Here is a 25095-nt window from a genome sequence, read left to right as displayed (position 1 = left end):
ACATCACCTTGCCAAGAAAGACAGGGAAAGTTAGGAAGATCACTGAATTGGGTAGGTAAAAGTGTGGGTGGGCCAGGGCATGACAATAAGGATAAATTACTGGTCCCTTTTTTTTTTTTTAAAAAAGAAGAATGAAGTGGGAGAATACATGGAAAATGAGTTAGATCTCCTTGATCATTTTATTTTTCCCACAACCAAATCTCACTGGCTGGTTCTGCAGAGATGTGAAAATTGTTCTAATTACCATGTGTGTGGGCAAGAAGGTAAAGAGGATTTTATTCCAGGGTCCTGGATTTTGGCACTGGAAATTAGAGTGTGATTACACATTAAAAATGCAGGTTGCAACCGGTAGGTCATTTAATTGACAGAGAGACTTTAATAAGGAGCTGCTGGGAAGTGTTTTGAAGAGGATGCAGGACTCGAGGGACTGAGCTCAGCTTTCACAGACACAAGACACAAGAATTTCTCACATCCTGATTTGTGTTATTGGATCAAAGAAAAAAAAAAAAAAAAGAAGGGGGATATTCATTCTGTTCATGCCCCAGGGCTGTTGAGAAACAGTTAAGATGGGGCACATGGAGGTCCCTTGTAAAATTAGACATGAAAAGGTGACTACAATGGACAGGATCATAAAACAGACCTCAAGATTTTCTGCCTGGGGCCCTGGATAATAGAATACAGCATGTCTTTACTACCCATATACTCATAGCATAATACCCACATATTGATTGTGTGTGTGTGTGTGTGCACATAGTGCATGTGTGTGTGTGTGTGTGTGTGTGTGTGTGTGTGTGTGTGCGCATGTGGGCAGATGCTGTACCCAAGATGTATATATTTAACCTATGGGAGCTTGAGTTTGAAGATGGATTCATGCCTTAGTCTTACTGGTTGAGATTTGGCCATGATGGTGGATAAATTTGAGAAATATGAAGTGGTAGCAATGATTACTCTTTTTAGTTATGATGTTGGCTCAAGACCCATGCCCTGCCTTTGCGCTTTTGGAAGGTGGAGGATGATCATGGGAAATTCACAGCTTATTATAAACATTTCTGTGGATTCATTTTAATTTCTATTACAGATCAGGTTATTTCTTCCTACTTTTGTATTCTGTGAGCAGCAAAGAGGATAGCTTCAGAGCAAGATAACATGATAAAGTAACAAAAGTAAAACTTATTTTTTCAAAAAAAAAGAGAAAAAGTTAGTGTCTTAACAATTTCTTTTTTCATTACCACCAATGATTCAAGACAAACTGAAGGTTAACGAAACAGTAATTGTGATGGCATTCTTACAGTGGGAAGGTTCAAAATTGTCCCATGAAAAGTCAGGATTAAAGACCTCATGCTTATATGGATTAAGTAGATATTGACTGAATTTCCAGCAGTGATAAAAACATAAAATTTTATTGTTATCCTATCCCAAATGGAACTTGGTACCTTTTCAATTCTGCTCTCCTGAGATTTCTTAAAGTAGATTGTGGGGATTCCCAGCTCGGAGGCTGCTATCCACTGCAGAGTGGCTCGAAGCTCAGCATCAGGGCGCTCTGGCTCCAGGTCAAAGTTGATCACCAGCAGGCTCCTCTGAGGGCTGGCTGCTCTCCCTGTCCGTCCAGACGCATGCTCTGAACACACACAACCACAGCCTCACTCTACTTTCCAAATCCAGAGATCCCGGGCAATAAATAGTACATGAAAAAGACAGGACTGTCGCTTACCCTTTAGGCTTCGTGACTGCTCTTTGAGAATCTCCTTTTCTTCCACTAATTCACTTTGAGAGAAAACAACAACATATGGTTGGTAATGTTTAGGGAGAATACGCTGAAATGGAAGATGAGGTGATGGGTTTATTGAACTTCTGAGGTTCCATTCAATGGTTCTCAGTGAGCACAGTGATGCCGGAGGAAGAACTGTGTGGGTGTTAGCACAGGGCAACTGAGTCTGCCAGAAATATTTCCTTCTCCCAAGACAAACTCCATGGCTTCAGGATCATAGGCATGCGAGATTAAGAGTCGCACCTTCCTTTTCTTTCAACTTCCTTCATTAACATCCAAGGAGAAATATGGGGAAACTAGCTGAGATTTGGAATTTGTCTTTCTCCTGTATTTCACTTGTCCCTTAATAGACCATAAATTTTCATTTTTTTTCTGAATGCTTTTCTTTTTCCTCTATACTGTGAAAGTAACATTTATTTGCATTTTGGTTTGTATTAGAAATATATTTTTAAATAAAATAAAATATTTTAAATAAAATATATTTTATTTATTTATTTATTTATTTATTTATTTATTTATTTATGAGAGAGAGAGAGAGAATGGGCATGCCAGGATCTCTAGCCACTGAAAATGACCTCGAGATGCATGTGCCACCATGTGTATCTGGCTTACGTAGGACCTGGAGAATCGAACCTGGGTCCTTAGGCTTCATAGGCATAAGCATTAACTGCTAAGGCAGCTCTCCAGCCCTAGAAATATTTTTATATATGTACTGTTCTGTGAAATGGGATAAAAGAAAAGAAAATCATACTATAAAGTGTAAATTTTATCACAGATATCTTAATGAATTAAATTTTTGTTTTTGATTCTTTTTACTACAGAGAGGTGCAGCAGGTTGAAGGTCCCTTGGAACTAGGGGCTTTTAACTAGGTGAGTAACCAGCTATGGTAACGTTTGATGCTGGATCTGTTTTTACACGGAGTGTACTTCTTACAAAGCCTTGTTCATAGTGGAGGGGCTCACACTGCTTACAAAGCCTTGTTCATAGCGGAGGGGCTCACACTGCTTACAAAGCCTTGTTCATAGTGGGGGGACTCAGGAAATGCTTCACCGTGACAGCAGGTACATCAATAGCTGGAAAGTGACAACTGTGGGAAACCTATAAATGTGTATTTTTGTACTGTCTAGAAATTTCTAATTCAGTTTTTAAAAGGTATCTTTTGATGATAGAAATTTCTCTCATATTCTCTGCTGCTGCTCAGAACTGTCTGCCTGGCTGATAATTTCCATTTTGTTGGTGAATTGCATTGATAATGATCGATTTCACTGATGTTGAGAGAAAATCTTTTCATTTATCCTAATTGTTTGCATAAGTGTCAATTTCCCAAGAGTCTGGATTTTCTGCTCACCACCGGTGCAAGCGACCTGAGCGGCACGGCGCACCATGCGGAGGTCTGCCTGGTGTGGAGCCACGCAGCTGGCTGGGTAACTTGGGCTCTTCTTGAACCCGGGCTTTCCTGAAGTCATAGATTCACATTATAAAGAAATATGAAAAAGTGCTAAAATAAAATTTCCTGAAGGAGAAAAATTAATTTATCCCAATTAGTTTGTGTTGTTTGGTTCCCTTAAAAGGTTCATTCACGTGTTCTCCTCTGATCGTGAATAATGGCTCCATGAAAGAACCGAGATCTATGGTGATGGACGGTGATCCTTAGCCACTGGGTCATATACCTGATTCAATGGAGAAATAAGAATGCCATAGCTGGGGAAAATGAGGCAAATGGAGCTAGACTAGTTAACTTTAGACCCATGCTTCTTTTATATTTCTCTACAATTTCAGAAATCTCCAAATAATAATCTAAATCAAAATTCACAAAAGCAGAATTCAATTTTCTGAACTTTTCAGAGAAACTACAAGTTACAGAATATGCCCTTGTGCTCTGTGCCCTCCTTCCTCAGTGCACATCGTGCTTCTCTACGCCCTTTCCCGCTCTTCTGTCTGCAAGTGCCTGTATTCTGAGGAACAGTCACAAAGTGAGAGGACATCTCCGCAGTGACCACTTAGTAACAGACATCTGATACTGTTAATCCCCAATGTCTACCAACAAAGGAAAGTCACTCAACTTGATTCTGCTGAGGAGACTATATTCTTGAAGAAGATTACTGAATAGTTTCCTTTGGGGGTGTATGGTGTGATTTAAATGAAGCTTTTGCTTCTATAATTCCAAGCAGGTAAAATGAAATATGCTTCTTATTACACTGGTAAGCTTTATCTGAACGACTTATTCTGCAGAGGCGGAAATCAGGCAGTGCTGGGGTGGGGCCTATTCTAGCCCCGAAGCCTTGGCTCCCATGACATGAAACTACGTGGCACAAACACAATGAACCGGTGATTGGGCACAATCTGCATGATCACAATGAATTGCCGATGGGATTGGAGCACGTCTCACAGTCATGGAGTGTCACGGCTACTTACTGAATCATGGGAGAAGACGGCATGCTTTCCTGACAAATATCCAGGTCCGTAATACCAAGACTGCTAGTGGCACTACTGTTGCCATTGCTGACAAAGCAAAAGTTTACATATTAATGCCCATCTCCACCCAGGCCCTGGGACTGACATCCATGCTCCATGGTAGGGAGAGGCCCTTTCTTTGTTCCATGGGAGAGTATTGCCTTGTGGTGGGACCACCTGCATGGGCACCAACTTTTGACCAAGTTAGGGGAAAACTCAAAGTAGAAGCTTAATAGACTTATGATATTATAATATTATATCCTGTAACAATGATAATGACAATGATAATTTTCAAATTCTTAAATGGTGCCACAATTGGTGGGTCACACCTAGAGTGTAACTTTTCTTCATTCTGGTTAAAGGTAAGGTATTCATCACCAAAACTTCCTGTTGCTGGGTATGCCAGCAGAGATGAAGAACTCTTGAAAATGCTGGCTGGGGAAGGTACCCATCTGCTTATCTGCCTGCTTGTTGGCTCTAGACAGAAACCAGTGGGCTCCTGTTCTGTCTTTGTCATGTAGAGTATTGTTTTTAGGGATATTCTTTAGGGATCTATAGGATACAGACAGATGTGACTTGTTTTCACCGAGAGTACAGATTTTACAAGCGCAAGATTGGGTAAAGTTCTATTGTTTCCTTATTTAACAATGTCAGAGAACAAGTGACACCTTGTGTGTCACAGAGAAGGAAGATCCCATACTGTATCATTTCTATGGCCTTCACCATCGACATATGGTCTAGCTATGAACCGGGAATGTACTGTCTGAAATGCAGTAGAGCTGAGCCAACTTTTAAGTTCTGTCTGTACTTGTGAAATAGAATGAATCCAATTTTTACTAAACTCACTGAGTTGCCTGACACGTTCTCTATTTCCCAATAATATCTTGTTGATGCAAGGTTTTTAAGTCTGTGACCTCTTGTGTGTCATGCCATGGGCCTGCATTCCTTCAGGAATGGCATGTGCAGCCAGCAACACTCCCTTAATTTGAAGTTCTTGTTTGAGGGTACGAGTGGGACATCCAATAAGTTCATTGAAACCTGATTACTCAAGGTCCAAAAATGCAACATCTTTTGTTTCTGTAGCTGTTTTGTGATATTTCTCCATAGTTTTTGAAATTTTAGATACATTACATGACATTGTGAAGTGTTCATAAGTCTGAACAGCCTGAATTTCCAGCAATAAAGCCTTCTAAGGACCTCTATCCACACCTAGATGTTTCAGAGCTCCACTTCCCCAGCGACTTCTCTGGACAGTCTGTGGACTTAATGGATCTTGTGGACAGAAACAGCTTTTTTGGTAGGTTCTACCTAGACACTCCTCTCTAGCTTTTCCAGAAACAATACAGAGGATGAGGTAGATGAGGAACAGTCAGGCCAAACGACACAACACAGTGTGGAAACACTTGCCTGGTGTAAACCCAGCCTGTGTTGCATCTGAAATACAAATGAATCAGAAAGAAAGTTCAAACATACCAGGTGTAATAGCATCTTCCAATAAAATCAAGTACAGTTGTTGTCTCTAAATGCACTCTCTAGGGCTTATCGGAAGAGGACACAACTGACCACTAACTTTGCCCAAGGTCTGAAGGCATAACTGGACATTAAGACACGTATTAGCACAAATCATGGCAGGCAGGACATTGGCCAACCAGATCGATCTATCTTCCTTCCTTCCTTCCTTCCTTCCTTCCTTCCTTCCTTCCTTCCTTCCTTCCTTTCTTTTTTTCTCTCTCTCTCTCTATCAGGTACACTTGGCAGAGGTAATACAGTTTTGGAATCTTTGTCAACACCAATTTCCTTAGGAAGTCAAGAGGATAAAAACCAGGTACCTCATGGAGTGCTCACTGAGCTGCAGAAAGCTGCTCGTGTCGTCTGCATTGTCCTCTTCGTTGGCCAGCTGGGACCAGCTGCCTGTGCTCTCCTCGCTGCTGCTTGGAGGGTTTGGAAATTCGTCAGGAGCCTTGGCTTCCATGGAGACGTCAGCTTCTGGAACATCTCTGGCTTCCATGCTGTCACTGGAGATGTCAAGATAGAATCACCAAAAGGGGAGGCACAGCAAGGAACTACCTCAGAGACCACACTGAGCACCACGCAGCCTGGGCCTCCTCCATGGTGGGCAGGGTTGCTGGGCACAGGTGGAATCTTTAGATGGAGCCTGTCTTTGGTCCAAGATCCTATTTTTTAACCTTTTCATGAGTACTCTTTCTTTCATCTTTCCCATCTCTTCAATTGATCTCTTTCTACTGACTTCCTCCTTCTTTCCCAAAGGTGGTTGAAGAACCCCAGCCTTCCCATTCACAAGTTATTGGGACACAGTGGTGGGGACTATGAAGATGCAGGAAGCATTCTCAGGGATTATGATTCCATGATTCTACAGGGAGGCCCAATAATCTGCACTTAAATTCAACCACACCAGTGATTCCAATGTAAGTGTTATGTAGACTATGTGGGAGATACTGACTGTGATTCTGGCACTTTCTTAAGTTATTTTTCCTGCCAATGTGCCTTACTGTATTTTGAACTGGTGGCCCCCTTATAGCTCATTCCTTCCCTCTGGAATTTCTTTATCAGCAACACTTGGATGAATTTGTGCATTTTTATATCATGCAGTTCTCTAAAGTATTTAGCTTTTGATCTTACAATCCTCTGTCCTTCAAGCATCTCCTCCCTGTCCTCCTTGAAGTTTCTTCTTCTCTGGCCACCCTCGGACTAGAGCCTGGTTCTCAGATTCTCTTTGAACATCACTATAGGTGGTTCTGATTGACCCAATGCCCTCTTTCCCACAGTCTGTTCCTCAGCAATCTCATAGTTTCACATAGCTTCAGGAGAATGTCAGGAACCTTTGTCTGGATTCTGGGTCTCCTTTTACAGTTGATCTTCTGAATTCTTTCCAAGTTGTATCATTCGTATCTCAGAATCAAGACACAGAAATGAATTCTTACTGCTCTCTCTTATCTTTCCTGTGTTTATTCTTGTTGACATAAGTATCTGGTGTTAAAATCTTGTAGTCCTCTTATTTCTCCTTACATTCAAGTATTAGGATCTTTCAGTTCCGTCTCTAAAGTATCTCTCATATATTCACTTATACCTGGTTCTGTGCTCATGAAGTTTTCTTGTTAGGTCCTTCTAAATTGCTAAAAATTTATAATTTGAGAGAATTTCATTGACTTTTTATTTTTTTTGTAAATGTCAATCAGATTCTTAGTGAGATGGAAGAATTTATCTCAAGTTATATTACAGTTGGTATAAAACTTTTAGACTGAGTTTTGAGGATTATGGATCTTATAGTACTACTTTATTTAGAGAATATTTTACTGGTATCTTTAAAAGGTAGATCCTAACCATTGTTTCACTATGAAAACCCTTACTACACTGATGTGAAATTAATGTTCCGAAAATATATTGTTGGCCAGTCTTGTCAAGAGACTTTATGAACTACTGAAAACTAAATCATTATTGCCTTCCCATTGCTTCATCTGCCTCTACCTGTTTATTACTTAATAAACAAAACTATCTGTTATTGTTCCAACACACTAGGGATTTCTTGCCTCTGGCTTTTGCCTATTTCCTGCCTTTGTCCAAATGTTGGAGAGAAGATTGCTTTGAACATTGTCCCTGTGGTCCAATGCTATAGATTCAGGTTCCATTTAACTGGGAAAATTAATCATCCTCCTTGAAACTAATTATGGACTTGGCATGTAGCTCAGTGGTTGAAAAGTTGCCAAATAGGTATATAGCTATAGTTTTGATCACTAGTTGTAGCAGACAGCCTCAGGTTGCTGGGATGAACCCTCAAACCAGGCACAGGTTATGGGAGGAAGGGAATTTATTTGAAGCTTATAGATCCAAGGGAAGTTCCATAATGGCAGAAGAAGGTGACTCCACTTACTAGACCCGGGGGGGGGGGAGGGAGAGAATGAGTAAAGCCATCCCCCAAAGCAAGCACACTCCAGGAACTCCAGGGAGAACTGTCACTCTGCATATTTTTAGCTGGAGATTCCAATCAGCCTCCACACCTTAGGGCTGGACCATAGGATCCACCCACAGTGACACCTCCTCATGCCAGGCAACTAGAGATCTAAATTAGGAGCTTTAATAAACTTCTGAATGTATTGCAGGACATACATGCAAACTACCACACTAGCACCACATACACATACAAAAAAATCAATCCTATCACACTTGAGTTTTTGGAAGGAATAAATTGGAGAATAAAATTAGTTAAATGCATAGTGCCTAGATTATAAGCATGTAATAAGTGTTAATTGCTATTCTTTATTAGTGAATTGTGTAGTTCATTTCATATCATAAATATAACACCTTTTGCTCCTTAGCACACTTTAAGACTCAGCTAAACAGCTTCACACCCAAGAGTGATGTAATGGTTCTGAAGTAAGGCTCAGGACTCTACACCTTAATTAACCACCTCCAGAGATTTTAGTACAGGTGATGTGTGATCCGTACTTAATATCAGCAAAGGGATCGTTCCTCTTTCTCTTTCTAAAATAAATTTATTTATTTTTCTATTTAGTGACACATAATTCTTCTTGCTACACAGATATGTATATCCATGATTGGACCAGACATTTGTTTACTTACAGAAGATGTATCACTGAATGAAAGGCTGGAATAAAGGAGAAAGTTCTGGCTGAATTTTCCCAGTTGAAAAGTAATTTGGGGGTCTACGTTTTTAACTCATTTGGGAACTTCTATCATAAAAAATTCATGAACACACACATGTTCCTAGAAATGGAGTTAGAGCCCAGTAACCAACATGGAGCATCTACGTTACAAAAGCAGTTTGTCAGTACATTTTATTACATTTTATTTCAATTTCATGCTCTAGTTACTGCAAATCCCATGTTCCATTCCACAGAATAGAAGATTCAGGATACATAATGATTATCAAAAAACACTACATCTTATTTTATTTTTGAGAGAAGTTTATAGCTTTACCCATTCATTGTGCATTACTAAAAATGTACAGGTGTGTGATGCAGATGTTTGCAGCTGGCTCCCTGCTCCTGTTCCCTCAGTTCCCCCAAGGACCCTCAGAGGACCATATGCCACTACAAAATCCATCTTCCTATGCGGACACATCATCACTTCCCCAAGGAGGTGGGTTATTTTAGGGTTCACATTGGTACTGTACATTCTGTGCATTTTGACAAATACACAACAGCTGTCCTAGTGTGTCTTGTCTTCCTATAACAGAATATCAAACACTTGGTAATTTATAAGTAATAGAAGTTTGGTTCATAGTTCTGGAGGTGAGAATTCAGTGTTGAGAGGGACATGAGGGTGGTGAGGGCCTTCTTGCTGTGATATTCACAGTGGGATGTGGGAGAGCAAGAGAGAATGAGAAAGTCAGAGATCAAACTTGCAGCTGCTAGTCTTTCATAACTGGAATTAATCTATTCACGAAGATAGAGCTATTCATGAACTAAAATCTTCCCCCAGGCTCCCAAACTGTTGCATTTGTGGATGAGGTTTTCAGTTGTGTTACCGGCAGAGCATATTCAATTCATGGCACTGATGTGCCCTGTTGTTGCATCACACAGAGTCACTGTCCTGCTAATACTCTGAACTCAGCCCACTCATCCTTCCTTTCTCCAACCAGCACAGCTGATGTTATTTTCACTGTCTCCATTGCTTTATCTTTTTCCCAAATGTGATGTTGTAATCATACATTTTATAGCCTTTTAATATTGCCTGTTTTTAATATACACATATGGACCTCCTTTATTCATTTTCATGGCTCTTCAGCATATTTCCTTTTAGCACTGAGTAACATTCCATTATTGGGACCACCACAGTGCATTTTTTCGTTCACCTACTAAAGAGCATTTTGTTTGTTTCCATGGTTAACAATTTAAGTCAATAGATCTGCTTTAACAGTTCATGTACAGAATTTTGTGTAGACATACTTTGGAAAGTATGTTTGGTTTTGAAAGAATCTGACAAACTGTTATCCAAAATGGCCATTCCATCTTGAAGTCCCATCGTCAAAGAATGAAAGATTCTGTTACACAGCATTGGAGCTGGGATTCAGAGTTGTCAATCCTTTGGATTTTTGTCATCCTGATAGATATTTGGTAGGATCTCATCATTTTAACTAGAATTTTCATGTTAACCTTTAGTCAAATACCTGAGAGAAACAATTAAAGGAGTCTTATGGCTCTGTTATGATCAAATTGAGTGATAGAGGTAAAATGGGAAGATGGAGAAAGACAAATGAGAAGGCTGAGACAACTAGACTAACTAGATAAAGGCAGAACATGGCTCTGGAAAAACAGCATAGCCAGCCTAAGCAAGGTCCAGTCAGTCTCTACAGAGTCTGTCCTTTAGGAACATATGCAAGGCACAATGACCCTTTCCTCTAGTAAACTGCTCAATTTTATATAGTTACATCTTCTTACATATCCCTGCATCTAATGAATCTAACTGTAACAGACTCAGCTGTGGGTAAAGAAATCTTCTAAGAAAGCATCTGCCTGTTCTAGAAAAGGACTACCATAGAATGCCTCAGGAGCATGAGCCAAGGGAGAAGAAATGATGGGCCAAGATTGTAAGTCTGGATCCTAGAAGCAGCCCTGAGCAGGTCCCCTGGGCTCACCGTGTCCCACATTCTGGATAGTGTACTCATTTTCTGCTTTTGATTTCTCACCCGTACAAGTCAACCTTAACTCCTTGTTTGCTCCACCTGCACCTCACAGTGACTTGCTCTCTTTCAGGAGTATATGAACTGAGACCATTGCTGTGGTTGGGGCTGGGAGGAATATAGGAAGTGATGTCTTCCCATCCTTAACAGCTTCAGCCCATCATTGTTTGGTTCCACTGCTTCTGGGCCCAAGCATGTGAGGCAGAGCATATAGCAGCAGCACGTGGTGGAGCAGAGTAGCTCATCCCGCAGTAGACAGGCAGAGAGGGACGAAGACAGAGATGGGACCCAAACAAAATAGGGTCCTTGAGAACACTTCCCCATTTTAACCTACATCCTCCAACTAGACCTCACCTCCAAAGATTCCTATTTCCTCCCAATAATGCTATCAAATTATGAATCCATCCATGAACTGGGTAGATCAGAGAAGCTTAAGAAGAAAGGTTCGTATTGGCTCATGGTTTGAGGACAGAAGCTGTCACGGTGGGGAAAGCATGGGTCATGGTGACAAGAGTATGAGGCCGCTGTTCACATTGCTTCTCCAGTCAGCAAGCATGGAGAAATGAATGCAGGGAGCTCTCAGCTGGCTTCCTCTTTTTCCTCCAACCCAGGACACCAGCCTCTGGGTCAGTGCAGGCCATATTCTGGGCAGGTGTTCTCCTCTCATTAAACCTATATGGAAGCTTCTTCACAGGCATGCCCATTGCTGCATCTCCTGGTGATTCCCCAATCAAATGAGTTGACAATGAAGATTAACCATCACAATGGAAGTCCACTTGTCTCAGCATCTACTGAACACTCTCTTTTCTTCAGGGTCAGTTGACTGTACCTGTTAGATGTTAGATGTTCCTAAAACACCAGAGGCTGCCAGCAAGTGGGCTGTCAGTGAAAGTCAGGATGCTGTTTGTTGTTTATACTTAAGGCTCAACATATCAAAGAGCTAAATAATTCCTCTACAGAGAAGCATGCTATGCTAAGAACAATGTGGTACCTACTAATTGGATTCCTTTTCCTTAAGAAACCAAGAGCAGGACTACCTTAAATTGTTTAGCACCCTATAATATAAAGATACTTTTGGTATCTTGAGAAATGTTACACTCTGAAAGTCAACAGGGATTTCCATCTAGGATGATTTCCATATTGAATCAACAGTTTCCAGAGTGAATTTTCAGTTGTCACTGTTTTACAAACTTAAGAAAACAAAGACATATTTTTTCTTTAATTTCATTGTGCTGAGTTTTAGTGTTTTTTAAAAAGAATTATCAAAATGTCTATCAGAGAATAGCCTAAAAATATCTTCAGTGATTTTTTTCTCTTTTAACCTTTCTACCTCCAAACAGAATGAAGAGTACCCGTGTCACTTTCCCTCCTCATGTGTAGGCTGAACTCTTTTGTGGGGAATTGACTTCTGCTTTTAGCTATTTTGACAAATCAAATCCCTCGATAATGACTCTGAGCTCAGAAAATGTAACTTATCTGTGACTAATTTTTTCCCCTTGGCAATCCTGTGATTTCTGTAATTTTAATAAAATTCTCATATGGTTCTTGACAGGTTTCCCCTTAGGGAAGAAGCCTCCTGAAGTAAAATCCAACATATGCTCTTACCCTAAATAACCTCGACACACTGTAATGATGGTCACAAGCATTTAGTGAATGCTTACAGCAGCTGAGTTATTGAATTAAGAGCTTGGTGTGCACGTCTTTATTTAAACTGGGAATTATTTTATAATATTATTATTCCTTATGAGTAAGCTGAGGCACAGAGTTAGTGACTGGCTCATGGTGACACAATTTGAGGAACTGCAGTTGTTCACACTGCAAAATGATTTCTTAGATTGCTTCACCAAGAAAACATGTGATCAGTGGTCACTTCTTATGTTTTTCAATTAGATCCAATTTTTAACTTTCTTTTTTTTTTAATTATTTATTTATTTATTTTAGAGCAACAGACACAGAGAGAAAGACAGATAGAGGGAGAGAGAGAGAATGGGCACGCCAGGGCTTCCAGCCTCTGCAAACGAACTCCAGACGTGTGCGCCCCCTTGTGCATCTGGCTAACGTGGGACCTGGGGAACCGAGCCTCGAACCGGGGTCCTTAGGCTTCACAGGCAAGGGCTTAACCGCTAAGCCATCTCTCCAGCCCTTAACTTTCTTTTTTAGTTTCGTTGTTCAGAAAGTGAATCACATAACTGTTTCATGAGTGAAAGTTTCATGCGCTTAACTCATATATGCATATATGTGCAGTGTGAACCTAAGTTAGCTTGGGGCTTTACTCACAGAGATTTCAAAATGATGTTGGAATCTCCCAGGGTTAAATCTAATTTAAGCATAGCATCAGTGATGTTTAATTCGCCATTGTGCAGGGATAATCACCATTTGAGTATGTCTCTAATCTGATGATCTTCTTTGACCAGGAACATCAGCTGGGTTCATTTCTGTGTTTAAGTGGACTCTAGGTCGGACACCTGCAATTTGTGATTAGTGCTCTTCATTTTCTTGCATTTCAAGCTATCAGCAATTCTAATTTTGGCTATCTTATTTCTTTGGCTCTTTGATCTCTTTAAATAATTGTAGTTCTCCTTAATCTGCAGCAGAACAATTATGGATGAATAGAACATTATCTCTGGGTCAGCTCAGCCTGTTAGTATTGGCTTCTTATTCTATCTCTTTGTTTTCAAGCTTCTTTTTCCCCCTTATCAGGCTTCTAGAATTTCATCCAATCAGAAAATAAAGTTATTTGCACTGTCTAAACAGGAAGTCTTCAAATCCAACCTATGTTCCAACCACGTGCTGTAGCGATGCCCTCTAGCAGGGACCACTGGCACCCTGGTGGAGGTGGAAAGGGAAGCGCATCTGAGACTTTAGAGGCTACTGCCATTCGATGACGGCTGTGTTCAACCTGTTTATTGCAGCTAGATATTTAAGATCGCAGGCTTTTTGAAAACAATTAACATTTTTCTGCAATTCCATGCTTCTAAAGATAGGAACTAGATTTTTTGTTTTTATTTACTTGTTTTGCTTAGCTTTATAGATTGTAAAAAAAATGAATGATGTAATGGTCTCATATGAGCTGTTCACATAAAGCAGGGTTGTAAAAAGAATTCACATTCATTCCAACAACCCAAGAGAAATAGTTTCCTTGCCTCAAATTCAAAATATGTTGGTACTTGCATCCTAGCAGTCTGGACGTGAAGACTGCCCAGGTGACGGCAGCCCAGGGCTGCGGCCCGTGCCCGCTCACAAGCGCCCTGCGCACAGAAAGAGCTGGCACTTGTGGAACAACGTCTCTACAAGAATCACGGGACTGCAACAGAAACGAAGAAACCAAAACAAGAACAGAAAACTGTTGGGAGGAGAAAGTTTGAGAAATGATACCAAAATATTTAATTTCAACTCCCAATACTAAAATTGATTTAAATTTACTCTCAACTGGAAAACACAGGAATTATTATTGTGATCATTGCTTGAAAAATCACTGCTGGAAACATTTGAAACACCAGTAAACCATGGGAGAAGTTTTAGTGGTGAAAATGACACTTTATTTCCTTTGTTACACGAATGAATTCAATTAAAAATTAGTTACTCTTGATCTTCGCTTACAGGCATTTTAATCCAGAGAGGGTACTTATTGTCTCAGGAATTCAGTTCTCACATGGATAAAGTCCTCACATATCTGCCTGAGATTCAGAATAATACTGATCAAGGTGTAAATTCCCATCGCTCATACCCTGCCTGGTAAATCAGGGCGTGAATCCCCACAGCGCACGCCCTACTTGCGTAAGGAGGTGATTCACTCACCTGGGACTCTGGCAGCGGCTCACGGATGTGTCACTACCTCGGGCCGCATCTAGGGCTGCTTCTTTCTGAGGGTTCTCTTCTGCATCCCTCAGGGGCTCACTTTTGGGAAGGAAGGGTTCGGGCTCTCTAGTGCCCTCTTCTCTCTGGTCTGCTTCAATCTGAATCACAGGCACATCCCTTGAGCACAGTAACTGCCTGGGGCGGTGGACGACAGCAGCGTCTTTGCTAGAATCTAAACCACTGAGACTTGAAGTACGAGCCATTTTGTTTGGTGATGAGACTGGGGAATGTCTGCTGTCCGTGACCACATCCTTCCTTGGGTAATCGCGAGACTCCTGAACAAGCAAGGTTGGCCCCCTGTGCCCTCTGCTGGTGGCTACTCTGTTTGCACACTTCTCCATTTGCATGGGGGAGCCACCAGAAACAGCACCTGCCTCAGCTGTCCCCTCATTGTCCACAATAATTTTGTTCTTTCGCATCAGGGCCTCAATGGAGCTTGCCCATGTTTCATGAATTAGCATGTTTGTGACGTGGTCAGTCCCCCCTCTCCGATACAGACACGAGTCAGATTTGCAGAGACCAGAGGAGGAAGCCCTACTGACTGGCTGTACACTTAGGAAGTCTTGCTGGAAATTTTGGGCAAAGCCATCTAAGGAGTTGGCTTTCATGGGGGCGTTCACTGTTAACCGAGAACAGGGAGATCTGCTGTCAGGCATGGACGACTGCCTGCAACACAGTGGGGATCGTGAGGAAGGAGACAGTAAGCCAGGGGTCCAATCCTGGCTGCTTCGTCTGGAGGAGGGGCCATCTCTGCCTTCCCTTTCGATGTCTCTCAGCATGTACCTGTAGAACTCCTCCGTTATGCTCTCTGTGCTAGACTGTTTAGAGGGACAGCTCGGCCTTACGCTGATGCACTCATTCTTCCGGCACGCCTGTTGCATTGCTGAGCTCAGAATAGTGCTGGCATTCTTGCCAGCATAGTAATCCAGCAGTAACTCAAACCCTCTGCCTTCGCTCTCCATCTGGTTCACCATGAATCTGGAAAACTCATCAGTGATGCTCTCGCAGCTCGACTGTTTGGAGACGGAGCTGGCCCTGCTCGCGGGCTGGCTCAAGGTACTCATTAAGCCCAGGCTGTTGACGTAGACCCTGGCCTCGGAGTCCTCCTCCGGAATGCTTTCGCAGCTGGAGGCCTTCAGCCGGTTCCACCTGTCACCACTCAGTAGCCGATTCCGGGAACAGCTCTGGGCTTGCCACCCGCCATCCACCATGGCGAACTCTGTGAGGTTCATGATCTTGGCTGCCACTTCGTTTGCAAAAAGGTTAACAGAATCAGGTGCGTCTTCGAGGTTCATAGACTCGTCCACCACCCTGTTCATCAGCTTCTCTTTAAGCTCGGGATGCTCCTCCGTTTTCCTCTTGATCTCACTGAGGCGCGGAGGCTTGTGCTTCCTCACAGCGCTCCCACTGCTCGGAGCTTCCTTCCTTCTCTTCACGGACCGGCACGATGTGTTTGGTGTCACCAGAAACTCATTCCCCCGGTTCCACGCACAAAACCAGGGCTGTTTTCCATTGGAGTTGTCCAGGCAAATCGCTGCGATTTCAGTTGCCATGGAGACAACCGTCTCCGCTAATTCTTCTGCAAAGTCTGTAATGTAGTAGAGCTCAGAGTGCTTTTCCTGCAGCATAGAATGCGCAGGAAGCACCAGGTCATCCCCTAACAAGGCCAGGCTAAGTTGGGCTTCGTTGTTCATGGGTGTGAAACAACTGCACTTCTCTGGGGTGCTTGGCTCGATACTGTCTTCAGCCTCCCAGGAGCTCCTGCTGCAGGTGGCCGCTGGTTTAGAGCCTCTCCATTCTCTCCCATCACAAACGGGTATCTGATGAGGGTTCTGCATATCCTCTCCCATAACACCTCTCAGATACATTTCTTTGGGGAATGTTTTGGCGGGCGATGAATCCAGCACTCTGTGACTACAGGACAACTCTGGTCGCAGCACAGGGTTCTTGCACAGCCCTGCCCTTGCTCTGCGCTTGTCTGGCTTCGGATGTACATCATCGACAAGTTCACGGACCACAAAACCAGTGCTGTGTCCATTGCTAAGTAGATGGCCACTGGAGTTTGCTGTGGCTTTTGACCATGCCTGACCAGCATGATCGAAAGCTTGGCAGCCTAGTGGATCTGTCTCTGCCCGCCTGAGGGGCTCCTTAGAAAGGAGGGTGGGACTCTCTCTGAGCTGCACAATCTGGCCCATCTTCTTGACTGTGAGGCACATCACACCGTGGAGCAGCTGAGTGGCACTTTGCATTAAGGAATCCAGAGTTGGAAGCGTGCCCTCACTGGAGTGGAACACTTCATCTTTCTGGTAAGCTTCATCAATACAGTGCTTTAGGATAACACTGGACAGGTTCTGTGCCAGCTCGCTCCTCAGGACATTTTCTGAGCACAGGGAACTGGAAGTGGTTTCTGTGATTCTCCTGCTCAATGAGTCCATGAGCTCTCCAAGGTCGCTGTAGACATCAGGCCTTGCCAAAACCACAGTAGCCTCCCTGAGCAAAGCCTCTGCGATGGCCTCCTTCCCCAGCTCCATGTTACTCTCTGGCACTGAGCTGCAAATGGATGGTATGTGTTCAGAAGCCCCAGCGGGAAGGCACGCCAGGTCTTCTCTTTCTCCCAGACCACAGACAGCAACCGCACTGGCTACCTGCGTCATGCCACACAGAGCTGATGGAAAGGAGTATTCGCTGGTAGAAGGTTCCTTGAATCCTTGGGGTACTTGATTTTGCAGTGCCCCACTGCCTCTCAGGGAAATCAGGGATTCTTGCTCCATTGTGAGTCTTTCTGTGGCCTGTGGACTGGAAATGGTTCCAATCACAGTGGCTGCACAAGCTAGTGCTACCTCTACGGCACTTTGAGGGTGTCTGCCAGAGCTCTCTCCAGAGAGGACACCAGAGGTTTCACCAGAAACTTCTGTCTGGGGACAGGAGGTGACACCTGCCTCAGGTGTGACATCACCACCTTCTGGGCTCTGCACAATGACAATTCTGGGGAGGTCATTCCAGGAACGAGGGACCACTGTATCTTTTGTGGAACAGCTACTGGGAAGCAGGGCACTTCCTATGGAAACACTGACTGCAGACTCCTGGGGCGGCGCAGGCTGAGCCTGAGACAGTCTGATGAAGGCGTCCTGCAGCACAGACTCTGCTAAATTTGTAGCATAGTCCCCAGTTGTGCCTTCTTCATCTTGGATAGGAAGAAGAGACTCTCCTTCATGGTCTCCTGTGTCTAGACTGCCGCCCTTCTCAGTGACAGTGTCATCTGAGGGCACATCTTTCTTGACCATCACGGAGAAATCAGACTCATTTGGAATATACTGTGCCTGAGAGTTTTCTACCTGTCCTTTAAAATCTGGAGAACAGTAGTTTGTGGCCAGGTGCTTGTTCCTCACCATTTCCTCTTTCCACTGTGATGGCTTGGCCAAAGGAGTCAGACTTTGCAAGATGATATTCTCTGGGATGTCTCCCTGGGATCCTTCTGTTTTACTCAAGGGCATATGGTGTTTGCGGATGTGCGTGTTTTCCAGAGTGTAATGCAGCCTTTCCTTGCTGCAATTCCATTCTTCCTGGGTGGCTTCCTTTGGCTTTTTACTTTCTAAAACACTGACTGACACGTTTATATTTTCAAAACCTAGCGAACAAAAAAAAGACAATGGTTGCTGTTACTTTTATTCCCCCAAGGTAGGGTTTCACTCTAGCCCAGGCTGACCTGGAATGCATGATGTAGTCTCAGGGTGGCCTCAAACTCTAAGTGATCCTCCTACCTCTGCTTCCTGAGTGCTGGGATTAAAGGCGGGTGCCAGCACGCCCAGCCAATCGCTGTTACTTTTTAAGCAAGCAGATTGTCACGAGTCTTAAATAATGATAACTTTATCAAATTGCATCAAATCACCCACCTACATGCTGTCTTCTAATATTATATTATGTGTATATTGCTTCAAGATAACTGACTCTTAAAGGGCTGTTGGGTTTTATTATGGAATGCTACCCCACAAAATGACTTTTCATGGGCAATACAAATATGGCATTAGGGTAGGAAAAGCTATTTGAAACCAAAGGTGTGGTAACCGTTATTTCAGAGAAAGCAACATAAATAACTACTCCTACAGCATCTAGGCAGGTTGAGGGGGAGACAAGAGGAGGCTCTGAACAATACCTTTAGTGGCCTTCTTGCAAAGATTTGCTCTGAAGTATGATAGGACTTGCCCCCAATTCGTGGCAATGATGTGCAGCCTTTTTCTGTTGCTTAGTGTGGGGAGGAGGAACCTATTCATGGAGATATATCACTGGGCCTCCAGAAGGACCAAGTCAATAAGCACCAAGTATTTTCCTGGGTCATCTCCTTCTAGCCTCAAACCAATGATCATCTACAGGCACTATTGGAAACTGAGGCTCAGCAAAGAGTAGAGAGATGGTCTCAGGTCTTGCAGCCTCAAGCTGACAATTCTAAGATTCAGATCCAGGTCAGGTCAACTCGATTCTAACCAATAATACACGGCTTCATGGGAGTCTTGGGGAAGCTGGCTTTCCTTACAGGGATAGACTTCTACTCTTGGCAGGTAGGACGATGCCCCTTTAAAACACACAGATTTCCTTCAGAATCCCTAAGGTGTCTTTTGGGAGTCAGTATCCACCCAACCATTAAGCCTGCCTAAGTGCCCCGTCAGCATCTTTGCCAGGGCTGGCCTCTTTCTCCCCTTCAAGCGCAGTGAGAGCAGACCGATGCATCAGCCAAGCACAGGGAGGACATGGCCGGAAATTTTCCTGAACTCTCACTCTCTTTTGAATTTTTAGGATACTTTCGAATCTTTATGTAAAAAACACATTTCAAATTCGAGATTATAAAAATGTTAAATAGAAAGAATGGGAAAAGATTTAGCATGCAAGTACTTCCTAAAACACCCTAGCCTACTTATACTTATTTCAATTACAAGGAGATTAGAGGATATATGCTAAACAATAAAGATCAAAACCTAACTAGTGAGCTGCAAATATCCAAAATTTATGTGTGTTCAGGATCACCTTTTAATATTTAGTTGTTATTATTAATATTATATTTTTTGTGTGTACACACTTGGGTCTCTTGCTGCTGCAAATGAATGTCTTTCTACTTTGCATAGGTGCTGGGGAAATGAATTTGGGCTGCCAGGCTTTGAAACCAAGAACTTTTAACCACTGAGTCATCTTCTCAGCTCCAAGTACCAATTTTAAAATATTTATTTTTGACTGGGCTGGAGATAAGGCTTAGTTGTTAAGACACTTACTGGCAAGATCAATGGACCCAGGTTCAATTCCCCAGTACCCATAAAGGCATATGCCCCCAGATACACAGGGTGGTGCATGTATCTGGAGTTCATTTGCAGTGGCTGGAACCTTTGGTGCACCCATTCTCTCTCCCTCTCTTTCTCAAATAAATAAATATTTTTTGAAAAAATTATTTTTGGGCCAAATGTGGTGGGGCATATCTTTAATCCCAGCATTCAGGAGGTCAAGGTAGGAGGATTGCCATTAGATCAAAGTCTCCATGAGACTACATAGTAAATTTCAGGTCAGCCTGGGCTAGAGTGAGACCCTACCTTGAAAAAAAAAAGAAACTTATTTTGGCATTTTCATGCATGAATACATTGCATTTTAGTACTAGTCCTCATAACTGCCCTTTCTTCCCCTTTTCCATTCCCATTAACCCTTTCTCTTAACAGATCTGTCCTCCTTCCATGCCTTGCTTATTATTCTATTTTTACCAACTTATTTAAATTAGGGTTGCTTGCATGTTCATGTAACCCCACAATTTATATGGTGACTTCTATCAGGACCCATGTATGATCCACCAGGAACTTCTCACCGTTCCTGCACTCTTCCACCTCGCTTTCTTCCTCCAAGTGCTCAGAGGCAGTGAGAAAGTCTTCCTCAATGGAAGACAGAGAACAGTTTGTATCATCCTCCAGCTTCAAGACGTTTGTTTCCAGATGGAGTTGCCGCTCCCGCACCAGCTCCAGACCAATCAAGAACTTGTTGATTTCAAAGATGATGCAGTTGGTGCTGTTGGGACCGTTGCCTCTTGCACATTGGACTAGGCAGACATCCGACAGCCAAGGGCACTAAAGGCAGACAGGAAACAAGGTACTTTTCAAATGGAAAAAAAATCAAGGACTCTTGCCCCTATCTTTCTCTTTCTGAAATATCTTCAGGACTTCTGTTGATGAAGTGTTTGAAAAAAAAATCATATGGCATTTGAGAACACAGGAAAAAGTTTAACTTAGAGAAAAATAGAGTGGCTGTATCACATATCTATGTTTTCTTTGGTCAAAGCAAAAAATTGAACTGTGCAAGGTTCAATAGGCATGGAAGATTTTAATCCATATTATTGGAATAGGGAAGAGAAACCAGAATTCGAAACTTACTTCCACTGAATCAAAAGGGCTTTTAAGAGCTAGGGTCAGAGAGTTTGGGCCATCTGTGTTTGCTAATTGGCTTTACACAAAGGAAGAGTAAACTTTTTTGTATCTTCATAACAAAGACTTACATTTCTAATTGCAGCCAGTGGCCTCCAGAAGTTAGGTACTACTCGCTACCCCCATTGAGATAAGGGCACCTATTTTATGATTAGTTCCAAAGACATTTCGGCCGAGGTCTTGGAAAATGACATGACTGGGTTGTAAAACTGAAAGGCTCTTAAAAAGAATTACATGTCAAATAGGAAGAGAGAGGATTTACAGTGACACCGTTTGGAGATTAAATTCTTTAAGGAGGAAAGGCCTTCAAAGTCTAGACACCTGTGCAAGGTGTTACAGTGTGTTTAGGTGACTGGGTCATCTCTCTCGATTCAACTAAGCATGTTTCTCAGACCAGTACCTGTCTTCTTGCCCGGTGAGAGGGTAAGTGTGTACTAACGGCATGCAGGCTCCTTCTCGGAATGGGAAGATATCTGCTGAAAATGAACTAAGCATGTCTCAAACAGTGACCAAGAGGCCCAGTGTTTGAGCAGTGCCCCACTTAGACCAGCTCTCTCGGGTCAGCTTCAGGGTCACAGGCCACAGCTGCCCCAAAGAACTCATTTTTATGATACAATTTATTTTCAATAAAATAGCAGAAAAATTTCAATTACTCCTGCAGAGATAACTAGCAAGTCATGAAAATGTTTTGTGTATTACAATTTCAATAATTTTTTGCATATCTATGTTGTGCATGTGTTTGTATAGAGCACCGTGTGTATGTGTATGCATTTGTGTGTATATGTATGTATGTATGTGTGTGTGTATGTGTTTGTGCATGTATGTGTTTTTGTATGTGTGTTTGTGTGTGTGTGTGTATGGTTGATACCAAGCATCTTTTTTTGTCACTCTCCACCTTATTTTTTTCTGGTGCTTATGTGGGTTCTTGTGATCCAACCTTGGATCCTCATGTTTACATGACAAGTACCTTACCCACTGAGCCATCTCCACAGCCCAACAGTTTCATTTTTAAAAGAAGAATGACATGCTGATTTGCAGCAGATTTAACAGAAAAATTTTCTAAATGGAACTAAGTGTTAATTGACAGGGGAACCCTGAAGAAAGTTATCCTTAAGTAGTATTAGTGATGTTTGTGAACAAATATTTTAATTAATTATATTTGTGAGAAAGAGAGAAAAAGAAAGTGGCAGATAAAGAGATAAAGAGAATGGCATAGCAGGACTTCTAAACACTGCAAATGAACCCCAGATACAAACACCACCTTGTACATCTGGCTTTTAAATGGGAATTGGGGGATTGAACCCAGGTCCTTAGGCTTTGCAGGCAAGCGCCTTAACTGCTGAACCATCTTTCCAGCTGCAGAAATAAAGGTCTTATACCCATATGCTCACCTTGTAAAAAGGAAATATAAATTGTATGCTCATCTGTGGTTAAGTTTGGTTTGCTTGTAGTGAACTTGATATCTGTAGACCATGAGTCTCCATGTGTATGTTTATGAATGATGAGATGAGACCATGCAAAAAGACACATGCATTTTGACACCTATTTCCTAAAGTAGCTCATGTTTATATAATGTACTAACCTATCAATGTTAGAACCCAGGCAATTCTAGGAGAAATGGTTTTAAATGAAGAATTCAACACGTCTCCAAGGGGTTATGGAACCTTCTACTTAGAAGAAATCAAACTCATCTATCTACCTGTATGATCAGGACTGTTTTTCAAGCGTGATGGCCCAGTCTTGCTCCTCAAAGTGTGGGCTGTGCACTGGAGCCCTCACCAAGGTGCCCCTTAGAAATGCATCATCTCAGACCTCAATCCAGATCTACTACAATTGGAATCTCTTACACTACATCTCTCGGTGACTCCCACATGCATCTGCCTTTGTGGTGCTCTGATCTGTAGCAGTGACTGAATTCACAAACTTTCATAAGATCCTAATTAACTGTGATGTGCTTCCTCTATAGAGCAATAATCACTCTCGTGATTAATTTTCCTTCTTGAGGACTTAGACAAGACACTGTAAAATGAAACTTTCCCAGTATTTTTTGAGGATCTGTGGTATGTGAGCAGTGCTATGAGGCACGAAACAAGGTCTGCGGTGCCATAGAAGGCAGCAAAACTGTCCTTCGACTGGGTCAACCGTGGATGAAAATAATTCTAAACGTTTCAGAGTTGCAGGTCAAGGCGGTTGCATAATATTGACTCTCCAACATTATCATGTATGTCCAGTGAGTCATGTTTATCCCATAGCAAAGACAGCCATGGAAACACATCTTCCTTGGCTACAAGATAAGCATCTGAGAAAAATCTGAGAAAAATCTGCTTTTATAGACAAGTAACTTATTTCACTTCTGGTTTTCTCTTAACGTTTTACTTAATTATTGTCTATGGAAGTGATCTTTGAGGTTATTATTTTTCTCATGATTTTTTAGTTTATCTTAAGGTCCTACTACTAAGGATGGTTTGAGCAAGGGAAGAGTGCCACCAACTCATTACTGCTGACTGGTATTGCTTCATTAGTTTTTTTTTTTTTTTTTTTTTTGAGATGCATGGTGTGTATGGTTATGTATGTGATACATGTGTGCTTTTGTGTGTGTTTACATGTATGGTTGTGCATGTGCTTATATGTATGGTTGTATATGTGTGTGTGCTCACATCATTAGTGACAGCCATAGAGAGTAATAGCCAAGCAAAGACTTAGTTGCAAGTTAGTTCAATGAAAACAAGATATTGGACTTGTGGGCCAATATGCTTCCAGCACCAGCGAGTACTTGGTCCTCGGTGGGTGGATAATAAACATTTGTTGCATAAACACGTAACTGAATGAAGCAGGAAATGAATATTTTCCTACATTTTCCAATTATGTTAGTTTATTACAAACTAATAGAGCAATATAAAAGAAAAGCAGTTGAGTGATTTCTGAAGAGCAAATACTCAGAGAAAACGTCTCACAGAAAATAAAACTCAAGAAGAAGGAAAGAAAAATTTTCTGTATTAATCTTGCAACATAATTTGCTTACTTTTTGACCAAGGAAGCTTGAGTGATACTCTGCTTTTTCTTAGTACTCCCCTACCCCAAGGTTGTCTTTTGAGTTTGACAATGTTCTCTTTCTACTTCACCTTTGTTTAATTTTCTCACTATGGAAAGAAAGTACTTTGAATTGTCCTTCATACTTTCCAAGGTACATCCATGCTATTTTAATAAATTACTATGATTAGCCTCTGAGAATCTAATCCTTTTAAGTTTTACTTTATGGAGTAAGAAATTAAAGTTAAGAAAAATAAGATAGCATGATATCTGCTCTATTAAAGTTTTAGGCTGATGACTATAAACCTCACTTGATAATTGTATTTACCTTCTTGTTGCTGGGATAAAACATCCAGCCAAGAATGAACTGAATTCTGGCCATGGGGAGCTGGATCTAATATCCCTGAGCCCACCCCAAGGGTCACAACTCTTCTAGCAAGGCTCCACCTTGTACATTGCCATCAGCTGTGTTCCAAGCATTTAAAAGACATAGGTTTGTGGGATCCATCCAATTCAAACCACACAGCAATTTTCTGGACTACAGCTACAGAGTGATTTGTCTATTTGATTTTTTTGTGATGTCAATGGGATTAGCAGCTTATTCTCAAGATTGACTTGTTCAGACTTCCCTGACTAATCTGGCTCAATTTGCTTCTGTCAATCTCTCTACCCTCATGTGAGGATTAACAGGCACCACTTTCAGTAGGGCAGGTAACGCAGCCAACAAAGAAGTGCTTCAGCAAGTGTCTGGATAGAGCTCCTTGTGGAGACACTGCCCTTGCTGGTGACGGTGTGTGGGCAGAGACCCACAGAATGATCTAACAGGTTTGGGAGATTGCAGAAAGGGAAAGTGATGTAGAGGAAGTGATGGGGG

The 25095-nt window shown here is 42.1% G+C and overlaps 1 protein-coding gene across 7 annotated transcripts in view; it reads right to left on the bottom strand.

Annotated features, from left to right (window-relative positions):
* Positions 1-25095, bottom strand: part of LOC101598203 (SPHK1 interactor, AKAP domain containing) — a 139431-nt gene that overhangs the window by 8938 nt on the left and 105398 nt on the right. For 5 of the 7 annotated variants that reach the window (XM_045147250.1, XM_045147253.1, XM_045147254.1 and 2 more), the window contains 7 exons: positions 20582-20837; positions 14683-18370; positions 6053-6238; positions 5631-5657; positions 4185-4271; positions 1712-1764; positions 1434-1618 (listed from right to left, as the gene is read on the bottom strand). In XM_045147250.1, the coding sequence (XP_045003185.1) occupies positions 1434-1618; positions 1712-1764; positions 4185-4271; positions 5631-5657; positions 6053-6238; positions 14683-18370; positions 20582-20837 (4482 nt within the window). The remainder of the gene's footprint in view (positions 1-1433; positions 1619-1711; positions 1765-4184; positions 4272-5630; positions 5658-6052; positions 6239-14682; positions 18371-20581; positions 20838-25095) is intronic. The other 2 variants (XM_045147251.1, XM_045147255.1) reach the window with 2 other exon arrangements.

The sequence above is a fragment of the Jaculus jaculus genome, chromosome 4 (genome assembly GCF_020740685.1).
Source record: "Jaculus jaculus isolate mJacJac1 chromosome 4, mJacJac1.mat.Y.cur, whole genome shotgun sequence".
Classification (NCBI taxonomy): Eukaryota; Metazoa; Chordata; class Mammalia; order Rodentia; family Dipodidae; genus Jaculus; species Jaculus jaculus.
The sequence above is the reverse complement of the archived record's forward strand: the minus strand, read 5'-3'. Positions and strand labels throughout refer to the sequence as shown.